Source organism: Haemorhous mexicanus, chromosome 8 (assembly GCF_027477595.1).
Source record: "Haemorhous mexicanus isolate bHaeMex1 chromosome 8, bHaeMex1.pri, whole genome shotgun sequence".
NCBI lineage: Eukaryota > Metazoa > Chordata > Aves > Passeriformes > Fringillidae > Haemorhous > Haemorhous mexicanus.
Window position 1 is genome coordinate 26214547 of NC_082348.1, and position 20496 is coordinate 26235042.

Genomic DNA, 20496 nt, shown 5'->3' on the forward strand with positions numbered 1-20496 from the left:
TCTGTCATTGAATAAAGACAAAATTGACTAAAAAACCAAGAGCAAATACTCCAGAGCTAGGAATTTGTAAGACTACATTTGGTAGCACTAACCAGGAAGTCTAAAAAGGTATTACAGTAACCCACAATAAAATCCATTAAAACTGCCATTGATCTGGATTATTTTTACATTACTGTGCAAGAGGCACCACCAAACCTAAAGCACATCCTTCTCATGTGGCTATTCTTAGGATTCTTAACCAACCCAACTGATTTCTCTGAAGCACTTACATTGGGGTAATATTCCATCACCAATAAATATTCCATCCGGCCGTCTGCAGTGAATCTCTCATCCCCCACGATGAAGCGGGCGATGTTCTCGTGCTCCATCAGGGGAATCCTGTAAATGTTCCTCTCATTGACAAAGTTCTGCCGGTTAGCAAAGGAAAAGACTTTCACAGCAACAGGACGTTCATCCAGGGAACCTTTATACACCGCTCCGTACCGCCCCCGGCCAATCAGCTGCAAAAAACAGAAAGAACGGGTTCACAAAATAATAGATGAAGACAAAACCTGAGTTTTCACTCTACAAGAATTGTATGCCAACTTTTATCCTGACTTATGCTACAATACAGAGAAAATAGCCAGTATTTTGTAATGAAAACCAGAATTAGAATGCTTTCATAGAGGCTATTTTGGAGTTAGAAACCTCAGCACAAGCCAACATAGGCTTTGCTAAATTGATTTATAACTGGAATATCCAGTACATATATCATAAATAATCTATTCAGTACTTTTATATACAGAATCAATAAAACACACGTGTTTTGTGCTGCTAATTCTCTTACAACTTTTGCCTACTAAACTAAAGATTTGTAGCTTTCATGTGATCAATTTTGTTTCACTCCAGAAATCACAGACTTTAAGGGAAACATTTGAGGTTTAAGACAGTTTATAAGCTGTATCTTTCAGTTTAGTAATAACAAAATATGCATTTGTAGTGCAAAATAGAAGCCAAAAGAGGTAAACAGATTTTAACAGAAGTAAGTAATTAATTCCTGACTACCTGTGAATGTTTATTCTAGCCCCCACTAGATCAGACAGTCTTCAAGAATGGCCTTTCACATCTCCATAGTAACTGCAGAAGAAAGAAGTGATCTCTACTCTAAACCAAAATGCAGGACTGCCTTCAGGAAGAGCCCTGATTTCTAAAGCTCAGAAAATTCCAACTATGTAAGAATTTAGGCACCTATTTAAAATAATTTTCAGGAAGACCCATACATGAAACTGTAAGGATTTCATGAGCCATTTTTTAAACTTTTAAAATACTTACAAATAGAGAAGGAAGATAAAACAGAAGGGATAACAAAAGTAATTCTTCTAAAGATTATAATATTGTCTTACAGGAGAGTTTTCAAAAATAAAGTATCATTTAATTGAGAAACTTGCTGTTTCTCAGTCCTTTGATATCACTGGGTTGCAAAGCAGGAGGAAATCAGTTCAAGGAATGAATGTGGAATGTAATCTACCCACAGAGATGTCAAAAGGCAAGCACAGGTTAAAACATTTGCCCTACAAGACCCTGTGACTAGAGGCAAGGGGTCAGCTCCTTAGGATACAAGAAGCAGGACAGAAGACACCATAGCATTTCTCTCTGCCAAGTTTCAGACTCAGAGAAAGTCACTGCTTTCTCTAAGACTGCATTATCAGTACAAGTGCTTTGCACACTTGTACAACACACACTGCTAGACTCCCCTAAACTCTGCCTCAAGTACTTTTTTGGTATCAGAAGACACCCAAAGCTCTTTGCTGCTCAGTGCTGTCACCATTAGAGCAGCTCATGTCTGCAGTCTGCATCTCTAGGTGGGGCTTCTACTGGGAAAAAGAAGAAAAGCACCACTCTGCATCTCAGTCGTTCTACTCATTTTTTTCCTGGCTAAAAGGTTTTTAAAATTCCATATGTTCCACTGAGCATACCAACTGGAAGCATAACATTTTGCAGTTTTGTGATGATACATCTAACACCAAGCTGAGCAGAAAGCTCTGGTTGGCCTCCAGTTGCCATGGAGCTGGATAGTGCCCCACACAGGAATGACTACACAGAAATGCACCACTACTGAAATATCCTGCCCTATCTGCAGTAAATTCTATTTTCCAAGAGTGTTACTAAGGAATTTCAAATTCCTACAGTAGGACACTGTATTAAAAGCAAGCAGTGTCAAGCAAAACAGATGGATCTTTTGATGCAAGGCTGAAATGTAGCACCTTCTAATTTTCCCCACTACTTCCCAGTGTTTCTTTTTTTGTTCTCAAGGTAAAACACGGTCTAGCTAATGCCAACAACATTACAAACAAAATTAGACAAAATGTACCTGCAGCAACCCCTTTTTTAATTTCTTCCTGAAGGTGTGATTTAGAAGAAAATATTACAGGACCACTGATACACTGACTTCTGTAACCATGCCTGGGACATGACCACAAGCATTACACTGAATAAAAATTAAGATTAATAACTGAGTTGAATATTTACCTCTAACAACTTTAGATTATCCAGATCCAATGAGGGCTCTGATGCTGCTGCCTCCATCATGTTCATACTGTGCAAACCTTGTTTACGGTCTCCTGGGGAAGAGGGTGAGGAGGGAATCAGTTTCCTTTCTGGACATGCTCCAAGTGAAAAAAATGCAACTTACCTGGGACCTGGCAGAATTACATATTGTAGGCAAGGATGAAATAAGTAAAAAAGAGGCCTGTAAAATCTTCTCAAAGTCAGCAAAATGAGCAGTGAAGGTGCTGATAAGCTACAAACTACAGACAGTGCTACACAACTATTTTGATAATTCAAAGTCACTGACAATAACTGTAAAGCATGTTCACCACCTCACTTAAGCTGTGCTGAGGAGAGAATTTGTAGAAGAAAAATGGGTCCCAAAATGCCAGCTTAGAGAAGTCATAACTCTCTCCAGACTGTTATAAAAGGGATATCACCATAAAATGTCAGAGAGGAGAAAGGGGAGCAGCATTATGTACAAGCATATAATAGGAGCTGGGGAGAACAGATGACCTAAGTATAACTTTGAGCAATAGCCAAATAAACAGTGGAAAAAAAAAAAAAAACAAAGCCAAAAATATTGCCAAGCCCTACCTGCAAGCATCCTGTATCCAAAGAACAGAGCAGCTATCAGAACAGCCAGCACAGACACAGAAGCCAGGGCAATAACGATGGTCTCATCTCGATGAAAAGAATGAGAAGAATCTGAAAGCAAACAAGATGAGGACTCTTCAACTGCAAATTTGAAAGAGTTGACACTACAAAACAATGAGAAGAAAAATGTACTCTGGATTGTCAAACATCCCATATCCTTTTCCCCTCAAAATCTAGGGATGGCAAAAGAGTTGATCAGCCCAAAACTAGCTGGGCACACATTCATCAGCACCTCTGGCCAGGCTTCCCCTGCCCTGGAGCGAGAGGCACTGACAGCAGAAAGTGACTCTTCTTTCTAGCTGGCAAAGCTCAGCACAGCCATACAAGGCCAAGCTGATGCAGTCCTCATCTGTTATCTGTGCCTTAATCCAGTTTCCTGGTATGAATCAGGTTTGTCACCTTCACAAGGTTTTTTTGTTGTTTTTCCCAGGACAAAAATCTCACGAGTTTGCAAACTGGGCTGCAAATATGATGAAAATTGAATGTTTCACATTCACTCAAATACCTAAAACATACGTAAGTCCACTTAAGCAAATACCTCAAAATACTTTGGGGTTTTGATTTGTATAAGTGCTCAGATAATTTTTGGCATAATTCTTAATAGACAAAAAGACAGAAGTAAGTATCTCTACAGACTGAAGCAGGAAACCTGAGACAAAAATAAAAAACTAAACAAAATTAAATTAAACTATTTTTATTGAGTCTGTGTAAAATATCATTTGACTTTTTATCAAAATGAGTATCTTGCTTTTTCAGGTTTTCTTGGTTGGGTTTTCTATTTTCCCAGACAGGAAAAAAGATTTCCTGAAAACATTTGTTAGTGCCTTGAAACGTTCCTCCATGTCAGAGTCCAGTCTTGCTCCTTGCAGGCATGTAAAAATCCAGCCACTTTGATACAAAAAAATGTTTAGTGCAGATACTCTTCTGGTGTCAGAATCACTGGAATGTGGCGCTACAAGACCTCATTTACTTTGGCTTCCAAACCAAGTTTGGGAACTGTGTTTAAACATGTCTTACATACTGCAAAAAGTACTCCTTAAAAGACTGTAATGAGACCTAACTACGCTAAAACCACAAAATATAAAATGCACACAAGACTTAAACATTGAATAAACTTTTAGGTGAGACTGAAATACAATTTATCCCAATCTATACTAGCTGAATAAACTGACAAATTCGCTTTTCTTGAATTGCATTTAAAAGAAATTCAGCATGATTCACTACTTCATATTCCAAGTATGGACATACACAAGAGAACCATATAAGAAGGAAAAGCAAATTTAAAAGACAACAACTGTCCTTTTTACATAACCACAACGGAAGGGGAAATAATGAAAAGCTGGTAAAATAAAATGCCAGAGAGAATTTCAGCTGTGACAGAAGTATGTGAAAAAACATCTATCAAAACCAACACGCAGCTCATATCTGATACTCCCCTTAAATAAAACAGAGCTTGTGATAAATCACCATACCATCAAATTAACATTTGTTCTGTCAAAAGAAATACCATCACTACTGGTTTTGATGAAAATCAGTTATTGCCATAGAACACTAATGTGGAATATGAGCTGTGACTTCTGTAGTGAGGAGATTAAAAGATACACATTACAATTGTCATCTAAATTATGTATTCAAAACAGAGGCATACATGTATATTGAAAGCCACAACATCATAAAGGAAACTGTTGCATTATACAAAGCTATATGAAACATGACAAGTGCAAGCAGATGAGTAACTGCTGGCAGGGAAATGGCAGTTTTGACTTTCATATTTTTATGAATGGAATTTACATTTTATTGGGTTATCTTTTAAAATATATATTAAATGTGGCGGGTTTTGCATCAGTTCAAGACAGTGCCTAGCTGCCTAAGGATTACTAAGGACTAGCAGGCTTTGAGAGACTGACCCTTGGGTTATAATCCCAGCTGAATTTTCCTTGACTGCACAACTAGAGCACTGCCACTTGCAACCTTCCCACTGCCAAATAACCAGCAATCATTTCCCCCACGGTGTGCCAGATGATATCTGGTGCTCGAGTTTGATTGCTCTTCTTTAGTTTTCTGTATAATCAAAGGCTTAACAACATGCCTCCATCAGGAGGGCCCTCCTCTACCCTGGAATGGGATTTTGCAGTTCAAGGGCATCCTGAGCAACACGTTCCTCCACAGCTCTGGCTGCCTTGGCACACTCCCCTTAGAAACCTGTGAATGTTGACATTCTGCAGGCTGAAGAGATACCAGAAAATCTCAGGACAGCATTTTGCTCCCATGAGCAGCTGAAAAACACACAGAGAAAAAGGATCATTTCTCTCTCCTTCCTTGATGGACCATCCCCTCTGCAGCCTTTTTCTGTTTAGTGGGTAGCTGTGCAGCCAGCAGGTAACCTCAGAGACCTCCTTGGCCTTCCAGAGGAAAGAAAGTTTGAATTTTTTTTAAGCAGAGTTGTTTCATAAGAATTTTAGATTGGCATATCTTGAACTAATTATCAATTCCTACAAATATTTAAAAATAAAACTGTCAACATTCCGACAGCCAAATCAGTCCTACAGTGCAAGTTACTACTGTCAGGGTGATGAGCAATATTAATAAATTTAAGAATAAACACAAATTTCTTAGTAAGGGTAAGTGAGCATCTCAATGGAGGGATAACATGCAGCTCAAACCAGCATGAGTGAGTAAAATGCTGTGTGACAGTCAGTCATTTCCCAGCAAGGACAACTTTACTGTCTTTTGCTTGTAAATGTACACTAAAAGGAAAGCACAAAAACCCTGCCATGACAAAAGGCCCAGACAATCCCTCCCTCCCCCCCAAAAGTGTTATTTCTATCAACCCTCTATCTGCTTTGTAAAACAATTACTTTGGATGTTGTCAGATTATCAATCTTTCTTAAAGAGAACAAAAAAGGTTATGTCACTTATCAACCCAGTTTCAAAACCTTCCAAAACTTAACAGAACTCTTATTAACTCACTGCTTTTATTAATCCTTCCCTGGATATATTTAATCTTTAGTCTTTTACACCATACTCACCCTTAAAGGCCTAGCTAAGAATCATACAGGACCTCTCAAGGCATATGGAGAGGTTCACATTTGCTTTTATATACTTCTAAGTAATTCATACACGTTTTTTATATACATATGCACAAGAGTCACATTTCTCTTGGTATTATTTGGAGATATTGTTTTAACTAACTCACCAAAAGACACATCAATGTAGGTCAATAAAAGTAATCATTAACCTTTAAGCAAGGCACTTTCAAAACAAGGATGTAAAATGCACAAGTACAGAAGTTACTTTTCATGCTTTTGTCCATGAATTTATGGACTGGGTGAAAACAACCATGACTCATCATGATTAGGACATTCTTTATGAAAGCCATGATTTGATATTACATTTTTCTGAACTAACACTTGGTTGGTCTTCAGCTGTTGACAACCCCTCCCTCCAATCAGTAGATTCTGCTTTTCAGGTTTATTTACAGGACCAGACACGTGCCCCACAGCTTCAGTATTTCTTCATCATGCCATTGTACAAACTCACTTTAAACATGTCTAACAACCCCTCAATAATCTCATTTGAATTTTTGGAATCATTACTGATATTTGGGTACATAGTGACAAATATCAACTGATTCAAAACCACTGTTTTCAAATCTCAGACTGGGAGTGCTGGTATCTCAGTATTATTCCCAAACCAATGTACTGCATAAAAAAAGCAATGCCATAAAGAGCAGAATTAGCTGCAGACTCCAGAAAATCCAATCATTAAGGAGTTGGCTGCTAAGCTAAATTCTACCTACAATTGTACACTGAAGATCTTGTCAGAGCTCTCTCCTACACAGGTTACTGAAACTGAAAAGAAGGCTAATGCAGGTGCTTGTTTCACTGCTACTTTTAAGTGAGGCTTTTATTTCCAACTTCAACTTAGGCTCCCTGATCTGCACCAAATGTGCCACAAGAAAAAACTGAAACCAATGGAAACCACTGTAAGGCCCAAACAACCTTAAAAGCCAATTTCTTATCCCATTGGAAAGGGAAGGGGAGCACTGCTCACAGATCTACTGACTCTACCAGCAGCAGTGCAAAGATTCCATGTGGAACACACCCAGCATGTACACACTTCTGTCTTGAAACATTTTGCCAGTAATTCTTACAGTCCACCAATCCCATCACTAAGAAATATCAGGGCAAAAAGTGTAAATTTTTTTTCTTTAAAGTAAGAAAAAGAAACAAAGCACAACTCATCAAAACAGAAGGACAACCTCCTTCTGGCTGGGGAGCAGCTGGTAACCAACAAGCCACCATTCCCAGAAGTGTCCTGACCTCACCATCAATAAAGGGCTTGTTTTCAGGCTCCAAAACCCGAGTACAACAGCTCCTGTGTATGGAGAAGGTACACACAAATAATTGGCAATGTATTTCAGAGCAAACCATGAAGAGGAATGCTTCCAGTATTCAGTTGGAAGTGAGTCATCTGGCTGAACCCAGCCCTGCACTTGGGACACTCCCTGCAGGCACTTCTACCACATTAAGCACTTCTCTCCCTTTTCTCAGACATTACTGCCATAAGAGTTTCCAAGCACTTATACAGTATCTTTGATGAATCCAGGTTTTTGGATGAGGTTTCCATACTGCCACACATGGAAGCTGTCAAACTGCAGCCTTCCTAACCTTCCCCAGGAATGACATACAATGAAGAATACTGCCAGTGCTAATGGCATCAGGAAGAACAATGGTTTTTCTTCAAAGTAACTTCTCCACTATAAACATAAGCTTGTAATATTAATTAATGCAAAAGGTATTCCAATCTGCACCCATGCTTGAACAAACTTTTTATTTCTCTCTAATTTAACTTTCAAAAATTAAAGCCTCTTTTGTAGGCTTCCTGTTTCCATAATTCAAAATTAGCATTTATCCTATGACCAAAGAAAGTTGTGAGAAATAAGAGAAAACTGAGACAAAACCAGGTAACAAGAGCCAATGGCAAATGAGTCTGTAAACATACAGAACTCCTTCCTGGGAGCCAGAAAGGGGATGCACCATTCTTCTATCTTCCTTCCCCTTCAGCAAATACTGTGAGCCCTGCAGCCAGGAGGCTGCTCTGGAAAAAGCACCAACTAACCCACCACTGCCAGCACTATAGCAGCAGGTCAAGCACCCACGTCTGTGCTCTTGGAAGTGAAATAATCCAGCCTGGATGATGAACTGTGAGGAACCCAGGCAAGTTCTCCTATTTCCTACTTCACCATACAACACACTGTTTCCCCAGCACTGTTACTGAAACGAGAGGGTATGAAGCAAATGGAATGGGAAATGAGAAGGAAGGATAGTCTCTTCCCTATGGCAGCTGAAAGCTGTCCAGAAACCTTCTCTCTAACCCTATACCAAGGTGCTACACTGCAATGGCCAGAGAGCTCCCTGGGACACCAGAGAGGTCACTATTATGATGAGACACCTAAAGACAGCCATGAGAAGAGGCACTAAGTGTTAACCAAGTTGAAAAACTAGGAATCCCAAGGGGGAAAATTTGATTGTGTAATTAAAGGCTGTATCCCAACACAAACACACAAAAGGATACAGCCTTGAAACCGTGCAAGCAATGACATTGCTTCCTTCTAATATCTGAATATGAAACCTTGGGCTTTGGAATGCTGTTTCAATGCTATATATTTACATATGGTGGTGATCATATAATAAAGGTCATTTGCACATAAATTTCAACCAGATCTCTATATTGCTATTAAAGCTTTTCATTCCATTTTCAGAAATCTGCCTGCTCTTCATGTAAATGACTCACAGCTGTGTATCTGCCACACACTAGTAAATAATTCAAGAAAATATATGTGTGTATTTAAGTTTAGAGAAGCATTGTATAAAAACATTTTAGACAAACATACAATTATTCTATATAATCAAAACCAGTTTTAAAAGTAATTACCTATGTTCCCACAGAATTTCTGGTAGCTATGTATCAAAAGCAAAGTGATCCTAAAGCCCATTGGTACCAAAATATTAATGTTTCTTTAATTTGCCATATCACACATAAGTAGCAACATTAGTCTTAACAAATAAGGAAAACACCATCCTTTAACCTTCACAGCACAACAGTAACATCTGATTGTTCAAAACAACTACAGCTGTATGGACTCTGATCAAAGTCAGTGAAATTACACAGGGATTCAAAAGATCTGCCCATACAGATCACTTTGAAAAGAAGCTGAGTCTTCACGCCATCCTACAACTATGTCTTTGATGTGATAGATTCAATATGTTCATGGCCAATCTGGTGCAGAAGTTGCTCTTCCATTAAGGAATCTCAGTGATAGCGAGGATGAGATCAGAAGGAAGAGGGAAAGCTTTTGGTTCTGTCACCAGCACAGAGCGAGATGGAAGGCTGCAGGGTGGGGGCAATGTGGCCTTCAGCTGCAGATAACTGCAAATATGCTCTGCAGATCAGAAAGAGGCCTTTCAAGTATATTTAATTCAAGCTTTTTAAAGTCACACTTCTTTTCACAATTTTCATGACATTGATAAGATCTCGATCCTTTGAAAAAAGATGCAATTAGCAATCTTTTCCAAGGGCTCACAGACTTCCATTATAATCTTTTTATCTGTTTTGTCTACACAAAGCTTGTATCAAACATGTCCACGGAATTCTCCACAACTAGTAAAACAGGCATCCCCTACTGCATTCTAGCAGCACATTCCAACCAAACCAAAACACTTCATAAGGTCTTTTTTCCTCTCCTCCTTTCTGGACAGGAATCAACATTTCTTTCTGACCAAGTGACCATTGCTTCATTCCTGATCCACTGTCCTGCAGCAAGAGAGTACAGTCTTCATCACATTAGAGCAAGTGACAAGAAAGCCTCTGATATAAGCACTGTGCCAGAACAGCCCAAATTGTTTTATGTAAATCCTAAATTCCTTCAGTGCAGGGAACAAAACATGTAAGGGGAAAAAAAAGTACAAAATTTTAACAAAAAAATATGTTAGTAGCCTTTTAGATACCAGGGACAGAGGTCAGATTATTATCTAATGAAAACAAGAGTCCCATCTACAAAGATTTAATTAAAAGCATTTAAACCTATATTTTTAGTTAAGTTGGAGTTACAAGGTTGGAATACCTTTAAAATATGGTCTACAGACATTTCCAATAAACTCCAGCAGGAGCTGTTCCCAATTTTCTATTAAATCTATGTATAGCTGAGAATGATGAAAGCAAAAAAAATAGCATTTCCTAACAACTTCTGCTATTGACGTAAGCTTTTATAGGTGCATGTTTTCAAACAACTGTTACCCTAATTCTGTTTTATGATCCCATGCATAAGAGGTAAGGTTACATCTTTCTGTAGGCATTTGACAAATTATTAATAAAATTAAGATCCATGTCCAAATTTTGTAGTAGGACTATAAAATGTTATCAACACGACCACCTTCAATACTTTAACCAAAGTTAAGGTAAGGAACTACTCTTTCACATACAATTTTGGAGGCATTTGAAGGCATAAAGAAGTTAGCAAAATAATTTCTATAGGAGAGGACAGAGCACAGTGCACACACAGATGGAAAACACAATGGGAACTGTATTTTTTGTGGGAGATGGTGCAACATTCTTTAACAGAATAATCTTGCCAATCCATAACCCTAAGGCAGTTTTCTTTCATAACTGAAAATGGATGTTTTCCCTGGACTTAACAGCCAGTCTCTGGTTTCTAGTCTATTGGCTTAGATGAAACAGATAATTTGCACTTGCTTCCAATCATTACAGTGTTTGAAGAAAAGATTTAGACAGTCACAAATATGTTTCCACTTTGCACTCAGCATCATCATATTTGACTGATTTTAACTTTTTATATAAAATTTTATATACTTATTGTCATAAGGTGCCCTTTATGACACATCTTATCATATTTTTCTCCACACCAGGAGAGCTAAAATTTTAATGCACTTTTCACATAATCACATCACTGTGTGGAACCTGGATGTCAGGAAGCACCAGTCTCTCATGAGACTTGCAGTAACATCAAAACCTGGCACTCATTTATCACAGATCCATCTGCCTCCTCAGTGAAAGCCTCAAAACATCATACAGCTTGGGCTGTAAAATTTATTTCCCATAATGTGCTCCAGAGGAATCCTGCTCTAGCTGGAAGTCAGTCATCCGTGGTGGCAGAGTTTCAGTAGGCAGATCTCTCTTCAAAAATCTGTTGCTGGAAAATGCAACCTGGATGTAAGCTTTGTCTCTAAAAGGAGGACTCCCTCACTGTCCCTGCAGCCAGGCAGTCTCAGAGACTTCAAGAGAACTCCCCTCCTCTGTCCTCTGGTGTACTGGCTGCCACCAAGCTCCCAATCTGGAGCCAGGCTGGGGAGTTCAGATGGGTCTTTTTTGATCATTTGGAACGCTGAAGATTGCTGTGATACATCAAAATCAAAAATGAAGCACGAGTGGTAATGTCTTTGGCAGGAGAGTGGGTTATGAAATCCCTAAGTGCTCTTTCTTTGATGACTAGATACAGAGAGGTGAATTAGCAGCTTGTCACATGTGTGCAGAAGAAATTCATGAGTTCATCAAAACCCAACAAAACTTCTCTTCCTGCCTTTTCTTCTGGGAGTTCAGGGATCTTCAGTATAATTTCTAACACTACTGAATAGAACCTTATAATCATGATGTATGTAAAATAAATAGCAATCCTAACACAAAACTAAATCTAGGTTAATCTTTCTGAAGTTCCCTATATACCAATAAATATTTGATTACTAGAGAGATAAAAGAAGTATCTTGCTTCTATAGTCAAACTGTTTTTGAGTACACCTCAACCTTACCTTCAAGCTAAATGGAAAGCTAATTTGAGCACTTAACATACTGCAGACAACTTCCATATTGGAACAAAAGTCAGAAAAATGTTTTTTAATAAAAAGGCTGAAAACAACATTTACATTATCCCCTTATATTCATCTTGGACCAACAGGACTTCCTGCTTATCAAACCAAATGGTAACACCAGCTTTAACATATGGTACACTTCCAGCCTCTGTAATGCACTGGATCAAAAATTACATGTGCTGCAATGGAAAAAAAATCAGTGCTTCAGAAAGCCTCTTTAAAGATATTTGAAGTTATTTTAATTCCAACAGGCTCAATAGCCACATATTCCATGTCTGTAATGTTCCCAGGCACCAAAAATAGAGCCCAAAAAATTACATCAAAACACTGAAACGCCTGTTTTTATACGGATGAGCTAACAACCAACCCCTCAGATCCAACAGAAAAGGCAGCTCAGATCCCTTGTGCTGCATTTTTCATCTCTTCAAGAGTGCTGGAGCCCAATAAAGCTGTCTACCAGGCAGTCCTGCTACCCCTGCTCCTAGAGGAAGCCAGCCCCCCCTTGGCAGCCCTCTCCTGGCTGGGAAGGCGAGCCAAGCACAGGCAGTGTGGGATGCTGGGCCTGTCCCAGCAGGTTCCTGCTGGGCACACCCCAGGGAGTGGCAGTGCCTCTGTTCCCAGGCACGGCACTGAGATGGAACACAGAGCACTCCTGGCCTGTCAGCAGAGCTGCACACCTCTCACTGGCTTTCTGCAATAGTTCTTTTTTCTTGCCAACCTCAGCAACAGGCAATGAAGAATGAACTGATTTAAAGAATGTGATTATACAGGGTGTTTATTCCAAAACATTTCCCTAAGCATGCAATGAAATCTGAATTATAGCACAATTTTAGGCAACCAACCTGTTTCAAGTAGAAGCCCGAGATCAATACAAACAGGGTAAGAATGAGTTCTGACAAAATCTTTCCTTATACATTTGGTTTATGTGCTGGTATTCCAGATGTAATACCCTAAATCAGCTTAATATTGTAATCCTCAAGTGTAATCCCCAAGTGCACCAAGTATTTTAGTACTAAAACTTAACTTCTCCTACTCTCTTTAATTCAAGAACATATTTCTATACTTCTAGTACAACTCTGTAGAGGGTACATTCTTGTACATAACAGGTTTTGTGAATTTAAATTTGAAGGCCGACACTACAGAGTTGAGAGTTAAAACTGTCTGATATTTTAGAAACATTCACAGTTAGTAAAAGATTGTGTTTGTCTGGCTAATACAAATTCAGACAATGCCTGTATTTTGCCAAAAGGTACACATCTGCTCTAGCTCTTGCTATCATGGTTCAGAAGGAGAATGTAACATGAAGGTACATGTCCTGCTTTCCCATTAATCCTACCTACTTACTCGCTTATTTCCCCCAATCATCTTCTCTACCTGGCCATACAATTTCTAACTTCAGCAAGTGTTTTTTCTAGGACTTCAAAAATATTTTAGAAGTCTTCTATAATTTTAAGATGAAAATAATCATTACATTTCTCTATGCTCTAGCATTGTACTGGCTGGTCTCAGCAGGTGTGTCCCAGATGAAATGGTTATTAGGAGGAACTGAGCAATGAAGCAGAAAGTTGGGATCAGACAGAATTCCCCTCCTACCTCACTCCAGGGTGCCTGCAGAAGGTGTGAACAGCACCTCCCCTTCTCTTCCCCAGGACCACTGGCAGTCCCGCTCAGTCTGCATCAGCATCTCAGAGTCTCAGTCCTGTTCCTCACTCGGTCCCACCCAGCACAGGCCATCCCTGAGGACACTGCTTGCCCTGAGCAGCTGAGCCTCTCCTGGTTCCTGCTGAAAGACACCTCTCCTTCCCAGCTGAGAGGCCTTAGCAAGGGCTATTTCCCTCTACTGTCCTTGCTTAAATGGAGATTCAGATGGCTTTCAGGAAGGAAGAACCTCTCTCTCAAAGACACTTCACAGATAGGAGATGCAGCTATTTGGGGACATCCTCAAGCAGAAGGAAATAAAGGACAGAAAAGGCTGTGGGAACCTGACAAGGCGGTGAGGAGGAGGTGGTGGCAGGGCAGGAGCTGACACACTGAGAGGCCCAGAGAGGAGAAAGGCTTTAACCTCCCAAGGACCCCAGCAAAATCAATAGTCTCCTCTGCCACACAGCTTCTGTTTCCAAGGCACCAGCTGCAGTGACCTTCTTCAAACAGAAAACTGCATCTTGTCTGAGGGCACACAAGTGCACCTTAGATATGTGTAAATGCATTTTCTTTTCCTAAAGGAAAGAAAAAATTTCCAGAACTTGAAATATAAAACAAAGAGAAACTTAGATTGTGTTTCTGGCTCTGACACAGAACAGCCTAATTTTAGGTAGGTTACTTCTTAGTGCTTCATGTTAGTTAGTTATATAATGGGAAAAACAGTACCTCCCCTAACTTCAAAGGTTATTCTGATTACTTTAAAACAGCATGAAGATGAAAAAGGCAATAATGATAAATAGCGATCCTTAGTTTGCACTTATGCAAAATCCCTCTACAGATCTAAGTACTTGATTTCAGATGAAATACAGACATCTTTTGATGTTCAGCTCTTGCAGCACAAGTGCCAGCTCAGGCATCCCTTGCCTCCTACTCCCAGGTGCTGTTCCAGCCCAGAGGTGCCCGACAGCTGTGCTGCACAGCCACGGCTCTGCTGAGCTGGGGCAGCCCCATGGGAGGGGAGGAAGGACCATATCTAAGGCAACATCCCTGCCAAAATAAATATACATCCATCAAGTACAAAGGCTGGCATCAAAGCTATCAATTCGTGTTACAGCTGACTTCACTTGTATAACATGTTCTGTCTGCCCTACAGTAACAAACTTGTTTCAAACCAGGAATAAATATTTCAACACAAATCTGAATAGGTCATGAGGAGACATTTCATAATCCTATGGAAATGACTTGCAAACGATGTTGGAATCTGCATGATTGCTAGATGGATTTCACAGACTGAATAAAACATATTGAATGATATGGCTTCTGTAACTCTTCTACTTTAAACATATTTTCCATGTAATAAAAACTTTCTTAAATGAATCCCTGAACTGGTCACAGCCCTGAGTATTTGCTTCAGCTGTTTTAATGATGCTGTACAATTAAACTGTAAGTCTAAACCAGGTACCTTCACAAGACACTTATTTACACAGATACTGTAGAAATTAGAATGGAAAAAGGAGCCTTTTAAAAAATGAATATAAAGAAGTCTTCTGTCAATCAAATTTACTCAAATCCTGACCGTACCATGAAATCCTATTAAATGAAAGGCAAAAACCTCAAGTCCCATTAAGCAAGTAGAAATCTTTTTTTTTGCAAAACAAAAAAACCAAAATTAAACTTGTGACAGACTCCTTTCTGACAGGTGTTCCCACTTTAACACATCCCAAAATATATGCAGTCACAGGCAAGGTTTTCAAATGGTTCTTCTGGTTCCCAACAGGTCACCATCAAAGCACTTTACACTTCACTGAAGACACTTTTAACATATCCTTGTTTGGTCACTCGAAATTTAAGACACCCTCAATCACTAGTCTAGATTTAGGAATATGCAACTCTCTAAGCCTCCTCAAAGTGAAAATACGTAACCAGGACAAAAATTAGGATTTATGATTGCAAATCAACTTCATGTTTTCAGCCTTAACTATGATTTCATAGCTGGGGTGTTTTTTTTCCTTTTTTTCCTTGCTTATTCCTTCTAACAACTCACAGGTAATCACACCAGTTATGCCTCTGAGCAGATACTGCCTTATTGTTTTAGACAAGAGTTCTGGTTCCCAATCTATTGTTTAAAAAAGAAAATCCATGTGTTCTGTGAGTTCCATGATGCTTACACAACACACTTTCTACTTTTCTTTCTAAGCTGCCATTTCCTGAAAGCTTTCAACACCTGGAAAGGCCTGTCAGGAGCCCAGCTCACTGCAAAAAGGTATGAGGTTGTCAAATTCTTAACCACATTTCTACCAAACAATCAAAAGATAGCTCCATTACAGGCAGAAGTTGATGGCATTTGCAAGGACATATCTGCTTCTCAGAAAAACCTGCACCTACCTGGTAACTGTTTCATTCCAAAACCATCTAGAAAGAATGGAAAAGCCTGCCTTCCAATCTCATTGCAAGGGCTCTATCATAACACAGGCCAGCATTGTGCCAACAGCACTTCTGGGAATAAGACATAACCCATTACAATGATTACCAAGAGAGTGCAAGAAATTCATGTCATGCTTCTGGCATCAGATGTGCTAGCCTACTCATCAGGTTTGGCCTAAGCACTATAAATGCCTAAAAAGTGGCAATTTCAATTCTTAAACAGGTAGAAAAAACTAGAAAAAGCTCTAAATTGACCTGCTTATGCCCACCTACCAACTCACACGTAAGTGTGCAGGCATAAAATGAACATGTGATGAACATTCAGGTGACACATGATTTTAGTTAATCAAATACTCAGTGCTGTGTCCCCTTATACAACAGGAAACTTCTGCTCCACAGCAATCATGGCACAGTGACCACACAGCCAGAGTCTTCTCAAAGGTAGGACTGTGCTCACCTCCACTCCCTGCTCTGAGTAGTCTACTACAGACTATAATGTTACACACCAGCTCAGTGTAGGATCAAGCTCAGCAGAGCTGGGAGAACCTGCTCAGACTGGTATCTGTAGTACCTTAATTTGCTTGGTCTATTCTGGAATATCTAGTGAAATCAAGGATTTACAATTTATGAGTTTCCCCTCCCTTAGCAATATTTAATTATTATTGTTTTCATCACAGGTATTTAACATTTCAAGACTACTATGAAAATTTTCCCCTCCACAAAAGAGCTTGCTGTTTTCAGTTTTAATTGAAATAATAAAAACAAAAGCATGCCAAACAAACAAAAAAAAAGCTTCCTCCCCAAAAAACCCAAACCTATTAACCTTCCTGAAAATAACACTTAAATGTAGAAAAAAAAAGGAAAAGTAATGTTAGCACACCTGAGCTATACACTGAAATCTCAAATTAGTTTCAAACCTTTTCCTTGATGCACTCCCTCCCACTGCTCTCACTCACTAACTATTCTCTTCGTGCCAGACAGAAGTCTCCTATTTAACCCTCCAAAGCTGGCCAGGGACAGCCTACAGCTCCCTGGGCTCTGTGTCCCTGTGCCTGGGGACAGTGCTCAGAGGAGTGTGTGCAATGCTCCTGCCTGCAGCCTGTACTCATTTCACCCACACACAGCTTCAGTTTGCTCCAGAGATGCTCTGAATGGCTCTGCAGCCTGGAGTGTCTCCCACAGGGGTGAGCAGGGCTCTGCCCACCCAAACCCACGGTGGGGGCACAGCCCAGCCCCACCTGCAGGTAACAAGGGCAGGATGGCTCTGCTGACCCTGCTGATACAGGCAGAGAAACTCAAGTTACTCCTCAGACTCATTGAAAAAGCTTCTCAAAAAAACCAGTTAAAATATTTTCTAAATGTTCATCTGTCATTGATTTCTCTGGCTTTCCATGCCTTAATTTGCAGTAAGTTTTCACCAAGTTCTCTTGCTTTCCCACAGCACTGTGAAACAGCAGTGTCTGGACCTGCATCCAAAGGAAGAACACTGCTCAGTGCAATTCACTGAGGCTCAGCATCATCCATCTTGCCTTAGTCACTGCAATTATATCCTCAGAGAACAGAAATGGAGAAAAACAGAGCCACGGTTTGATTATAACCAATTTGTATTTGCTGCAGTTTGAACGTCTACCCTGTCAGGAGTTCATGTTGGTGTGAATGTGGGGGTTGCTTGGGGGTTATTTTGTCTGGTTTTTCTATTGGGGAGCAAGGGGTGGATTTGGGTTTTGCTTCTTTTTGAAGTTTTTATGCACACATTATATTGGTTTTAGTTTTCTTAAATAGGAAAACCCCCCAGGTCAAAGGAATACATACATAAAAACTCTGCTTCTGTTTTATTACACTAGTACTAATTGATTGGGGTTTAAAGCTCAATTTCTACCTGCATCACTACTTTTAGAACAGCTTAATGCTTTAGTAGGAGAAATAGAGCTACAACCAAGCAAAAATGATCACAGTGGCTCCATATAGTTGGTTCAGCTGTTTAGAGCACGTATCAGCAGTGTATTCCTTCAGACAGACACATCAGCTTGTGAGCAAATCGACAGACAGGGCACTGAACCACAACTCAAAGAGAAAAAGAAATTAGAGAAAAAGAAATATTTTTATTTGGCATAAAGGGAAAAAAACAAATCACTTTCACTGCTATAGCTCCAACACTTGTATTTCCTGTTCTAGCATTATGAAAGTGAGAAGTGTTTTCACACAGGATGCAAGGATACCTTACACCCTTGCTCCAATTATATATAGCTTTAAGTCAATACCAATGCCTGAAACAAGGAATTTTTTGCTGGTCTCAGAAAATACTTACAGACCTGCAAGCAGATCCTACATGAGCCTCATGCCACCAGGCCGAGGGAAGGCAAAAATCCAGGCCAAAGTCAAAAGCTGTATAATATCATTCACAGGTACTCCAGAAGCTTTTAGGAAATAATAATGCCAAGAAACATATATGCAGTATTTTGTAGGCTCAACCTTTCAAAAAAAATGCATAAAACTGTAGTGATTAAACATTTGAGTCCACCTCACTGGAATCACAAAGGAATTTAAAAGAACTGGATCACAAACTCCTATCTCACTGCAGCTTGATATTAATGTCTTAGAAAAAGAAGTCCTTCCTCACATCTCAGAAAATTACAAATCTTTCTGCTTCAAAACACGAGAAAAAAGCTAAAGCACAATTTAAAAAAAAAAAAAAGCAAAGGTAATGGAAAATCTTCACACTTCCCTCTTTCAGAACAGTCCTTGCCCTTAAAGACTGAATTCCTAACTTTCCCCTTCAGGCATATCTATACAGCAAATGTTTTTCCATTAATTGATTCTGCATGGAAGTACAGTACACAAACTGAAATAGGGTGAAACTCAAGATGTTATATTTTAAGGCTAATTAATATATTGATTTCTTTCAAATTAAGAAATGTGTTACAGAACAAGACATCTTAGTATCCCAAAAATAAAACACTAATAAACAAACCAGGACTTCTGAGAAAGCAATGTATGGACCGTCTAAATAAATCTGATATTTGGTTTTTCAAAAGATCAATACCTATTCTGATATTGAAAACATGGAAGCTAAAAAACAAACAAAAAAAACCCTGCAAACCTCTAACAACTGATGTGAAAAATCAGATCTCCTACCACAAAATTCAATCCTAATAAGAATTGCAACAAGGGAAATAAGGTCTGTGTCACAGACAAAAACAGACACAACACTAATGCTTATGTATTAATGTCCACAGCAACACCTCACCAGTCATTTATTTATTAAATACAAACCAGCAAAAATAATAATAGTGAATGGTATACATCAGCAACAGCTAATTCAATACATAAGGAAGGAAGGAACATTCCCAAACCTATCAGAGAAAGAAAACAAAACTGCAGCATGACTAAGAAAAGTAACACCACAAAATACCATGATAAAATAAAAAGACACAAAGAAATACTCAGTATTGGTATACAAAAGTAGTTATGGATTGAGGAACTCTATTCTTTATAACTTCATTTAGGTCTCCCCAGAACTTTTTCAGGAACTCACCACACCCTAGTCTGACCTATTAGTCACAGTAAGCTTTCTTCATTATACAGCCAACACAAATGTAAACAGACTTTGGTATCAACTTGAATGCCTGTTTAAGTACAATTACATCCACAGGACTCTCACCAAGATTTTAGTGAATACACTGCCATCATCTTCCACTTGGACAGCACCAATAGGAGTTATTCCACCTTAGAAATCCCAGCTTTGAAACAGCCTGCCATTGGTGTACAATCAGGGGTAAGGTGATCAGGAGCACACGGATGCAGTGCTTCCTGCACTCTGCTGGCTCCCCTGCATGCTCTAGGAACTCTGTTTTCCAAGCACGTGTGTTCTGTTAGCCAGAAAAGCAACACAACACCTCAGGCAACTTCAAAACAGCCCTGACATTTCAGTTCTTTAGGAATAATGGAGATATCTATAGCCAGGATGACATATGTCAGGAGCTAGATGCCCAGTTAGGAAATTTCACATTCAGAATTCCAGAGTTAGTCACACGTCCACAGTCCAAACACTTGAGGCACTTGGCTGATTTGCCATTCACTCTTCTAATAAGAAGGATGCAAGCCTTTCCTTGTAAGGAAAACTAATTTAAAACACTGATCCCCAATATCCATCCACATGCAAAGATTTTGTCTGATATGATGAAAGGATGAAGGGAAAGAGACAACCCATAGCTTCTATCAAGTATAGCTCCCAACCCTTTTTATACTCCCAACAGAAGATGGTCCACCAGCACAGTTGTGAAAGAAATCAAATCCACAAAGAAGAGTTTCTTAGTGCATATATACAAAGACAGCAGAGTCTCAAGTTCAGGCTCTGGCTGCA

General features: G+C 39.3%; 1 protein-coding gene across 1 annotated transcript in view; it reads right to left on the reverse strand.

Annotated features, from left to right (window-relative positions):
• The window catches only part of BMPR2 (bone morphogenetic protein receptor type 2), a 105352-nt gene that overhangs the window by 22494 nt on the left and 62362 nt on the right, over window positions 1-20496 (reverse strand). Inside the window, exons 4-6 of the mRNA XM_059853303.1 lie at window positions 3124-3234; window positions 2509-2600; window positions 270-500 (exon numbers count right to left, since the gene is read on the reverse strand). Coding sequence (XP_059709286.1) covers window positions 270-500; window positions 2509-2600; window positions 3124-3234 — 434 coding nt within the window. The remainder of the gene's footprint in view (window positions 1-269; window positions 501-2508; window positions 2601-3123; window positions 3235-20496) is intronic.